This window comes from Argentina silus (assembly GCF_951799395.1).
Source record: "Argentina silus genome assembly, chromosome: 7".
NCBI lineage: Eukaryota > Metazoa > Chordata > Actinopteri > Argentiniformes > Argentinidae > Argentina > Argentina silus.
Genome location: NC_139661.1, coordinates 13740350 through 13743418, shown reverse-complemented (window position 1 = coordinate 13743418; position 3069 = coordinate 13740350). Strand labels below are relative to the sequence as shown.

The following is a 3069-nucleotide window of genomic DNA, read 5'->3' as shown; positions in this document are numbered from 1 at the left end:
GCTTAGTCAAAAAGATGCAACAAAAGAATTAATAGATTTTCAAACTACACAAACACAGTCCCCCTGCCTGGAGTAACTACAGCTACAACCACACTCCCACTGCCTGGAGAAACTACAGCCACGAACCACACTCCCACTGCCTGGAGAAATGGTAGTTTCTAAAAACAACTGTCATTTCCTTAGTCCCAGGCGAGAGACTGTAGTCTTGGGAAAAGACTCTGCGTGCGTGCGTGTGTGCGTGCGTGCGTGCGTGCGTGCGTGCGTGCGTGCGTGCGTGCGTGCGTGCGTGCGTGCGTGCGTGCGTGCGTGCGTGCGTGCGTGCGTGCGTGCGTGCGTGCGTGCGTGCGTGCGTGCGTGCGTGCGTGCGTGCGTGCGTGCGTGCGTGCGTGCGGCCAGTCTTGCCAGACTCTAACCTTGACGGTCCTTGTGTGGCTGGAGACGGTGATTTGTCTCACACTGCTTCACCTTGACAGTAACAGCACATTCAGACATTTCACCGTTGGACTGTCATGAGGCTGTTCAGAAGTCTGAAGTACCAGCTCTTGGTCTCAGCTCTGTGTTGGTCTTGGTAGAGTATCTTATTGTTATTTAACTTTTATTGTTCCTGGTAGGATGGCTGAGAAGTGAGAATGTATTCTCTTTAGCAGCAGTGACCTGGCAAAGAGTTTTTTTTGCGTCTAGATTTAATTAGATCTTTTGTTAGTTTGTCCACACTGCTGACTCTGTGATGTATGACCACCGACATCCTGTTGTTTATTAACTGTACAAACTGTTTTTCTATTTGTACAAATTAAACTAAACAAAGAGTAGTGGTGGTGGGGGGGGGGGGCGTAGAGGGGGTGAAGGAGCCAGTTGAAAGCTGCTCAGCTGTTACTAGTGTGAGGGGCAGGGTTCGACATGGAAGAGCCAAGCGTCTACCATTATGTCAAGAGGACATCGTCAACGTCTGAGGGGACACTTATTTTCAGGTCTCGCCAGGCAGGGCTACCTCATCATGAGAGTGTGTTTCCAAACCACCTCCACGACACTAGGGGACTGTCTGTTCTAACTCTCCTCTGCTTCTCTCTCTCTCTCTCTCTCTCTTTCTCTCTCCCTGTCTCTCTCTCTCTTTCTCTCTGTCTCTCTCTCTCTTTCACTCTAACTCCTCTCTTCCTCCCTTTCTATCTCAGAGATGATTTCCTTATGGTCCAGGCCAGGGATGACTTCAGCACCCTGCATGGCACCACGCCCTACACCCACAGCAGCCTGGGCACGCCCATCAACATGCCATGGCTCGGGGGCCTGCAGACGGGCAGAGGAGCCTCCGTGGTGAGCCCCTTCATGGACCTTTCACATCAGAATGATTATGGTTGATTCATTGGATTTAGATATTCCCTGTGTGCGTGTGTGCGCACGTGCGTGCACTAACTAGTGTCCCCTCCTCCTCTACCTCACACAGCTGATCAAGAGGAACATCAACAATGTGAGGAGGATGACATCCCACCCCTCCCTGCCTTACTGTAAGTACCTCAACCTCTGTTCTACAGGCGGCTGGTCCAGGTAGAAATCAGTGGACGGGGCTCATTGTAATGCATGGAACGGAATGAGGAATGGTATCAAACACACTCAGTTCTGGAGCTCCTGGTTTAACATGAGGCCTGGGAGGAACTGGAGGCCTGGGAGGAACTGTGTGTGTCGTGTGTCTGATCAGAGTTACTACACACACACACTCAGTATACATGTTCATTTCCACATCATAACATCAGACAGCAGATCTTACTGTACTATGCACAGGTTAAGTACTGTACCTATAAACTATTAATCAGTTAAAATACCATATTGTACACACACACACACTAGATGTTTACTTCCCCATCCTCCCCTGTGCTAGTAGCTGACAGTGTTATGCAGACTGAACTGTAGGTCCTGATGAACTATTCATGATCTGTGCTGCTGCATCATATCTGTGTTAGTGATAACCCTTCCCCTCCCTCCCTCAGACCTGACCGGAGCTCAGGACGGGAGCGTGCGGATGTTCGAGTGGGGACATTCCCAACAGATCATCTGCTTCCGGAGTCCCGGCAACTCCAGGGTTACACGGATACGATTCAATCACCAAGGCAACAAGGTGAGCACTTTCTCCTGTCGCCCACGGAGACAGCAGCTGAGGTACTTTGAGCTGTTCAGACCTAGCTAGGCTTTATTCATCCCTCACTCCCTCAGGGACATGGACATTAATGTTTGGCAGACAGACAGGCAGGCAGGCAGGCAGACAGACAGACAGACAGGTAGGCAGGCAGACAGACAGACAGACACAGACAGTACTCCTCAGTTAAATTCTCCTGCAGTAAAGTGTGTGTGTGTGTGTGTGTGTGTGTGTGTGTGTGTGTGTGTGTGTTCTCCAGTTTGGTATCGTTGATGCTGATGGTGCTCTGAGTCTGTGGCAGACCAACACTACTGGCAACACACCTAAACCTTACCTGGTAAGACAACAATTGGTCCAATCCCATTTGTCCAACCCCTCTCTTATTCCCCCTTTGAATACCTCTCTCCCATTCTTCTATTCTCCCTCTTGTTGACGTTGTTGTTGTTGTTTGTTCCCTACCAGACGTTGCAGTGCCATAACAAGACAGCTCATGACTTTGTGTTCGTGGGCTCCTCCTCCCTCATCGCCACTGCGGGCCTGTCAACAGACAACAGGTACGTAGCTACGGGCTAGCCTAGCGCACATGTCAGCTAGCTCCACGTACGTAGCTACAGGCTAACTAGCGCACATGTCAACTAGCTCCATCTACATTCAGTAGCTACAGGCTAGCTAGCGCACATGTCAACAGACGACAGGTACATGGCTACAGGCTAACTAGCACATATGTCGGATAGCTCCAGGTTGATAGCTACAGGCTAGAGCACTAGCTCCAAGCTCCTAGCAACTAGCTCCAGTCGGACCGTCGGTCTGATTTCAATGTTTTTTCAGTTTACTAGCCAGTTGTGCTAACGCATGCTACAGTAAAAGTCATGTTGTTGTGTCTGCAGGAACGTGTGTCTGTGGGATACCCTGGTGACTCCCATGAACAGCCTGGTGCAGGGTGA

General features: G+C 50.3%; 1 protein-coding gene across 1 annotated transcript in view; it reads left to right on the top strand.

Annotated features, from left to right (window-relative positions):
* The window catches only part of dmxl1 (Dmx like 1), a 40500-nt gene that overhangs the window by 33708 nt on the left and 3723 nt on the right, over positions 1-3069 (top strand). The window contains exons 40-45 of the mRNA XM_083673948.1: positions 1170-1308; positions 1439-1499; positions 1980-2107; positions 2385-2462; positions 2588-2679; positions 3013-3065. Of these exons, the coding sequence (XP_083530074.1) occupies positions 1170-1308; positions 1439-1499; positions 1980-2107; positions 2385-2462; positions 2588-2679; positions 3013-3065 (551 nt within the window). The remainder of the gene's footprint in view (positions 1-1169; positions 1309-1438; positions 1500-1979; positions 2108-2384; positions 2463-2587; positions 2680-3012; positions 3066-3069) is intronic.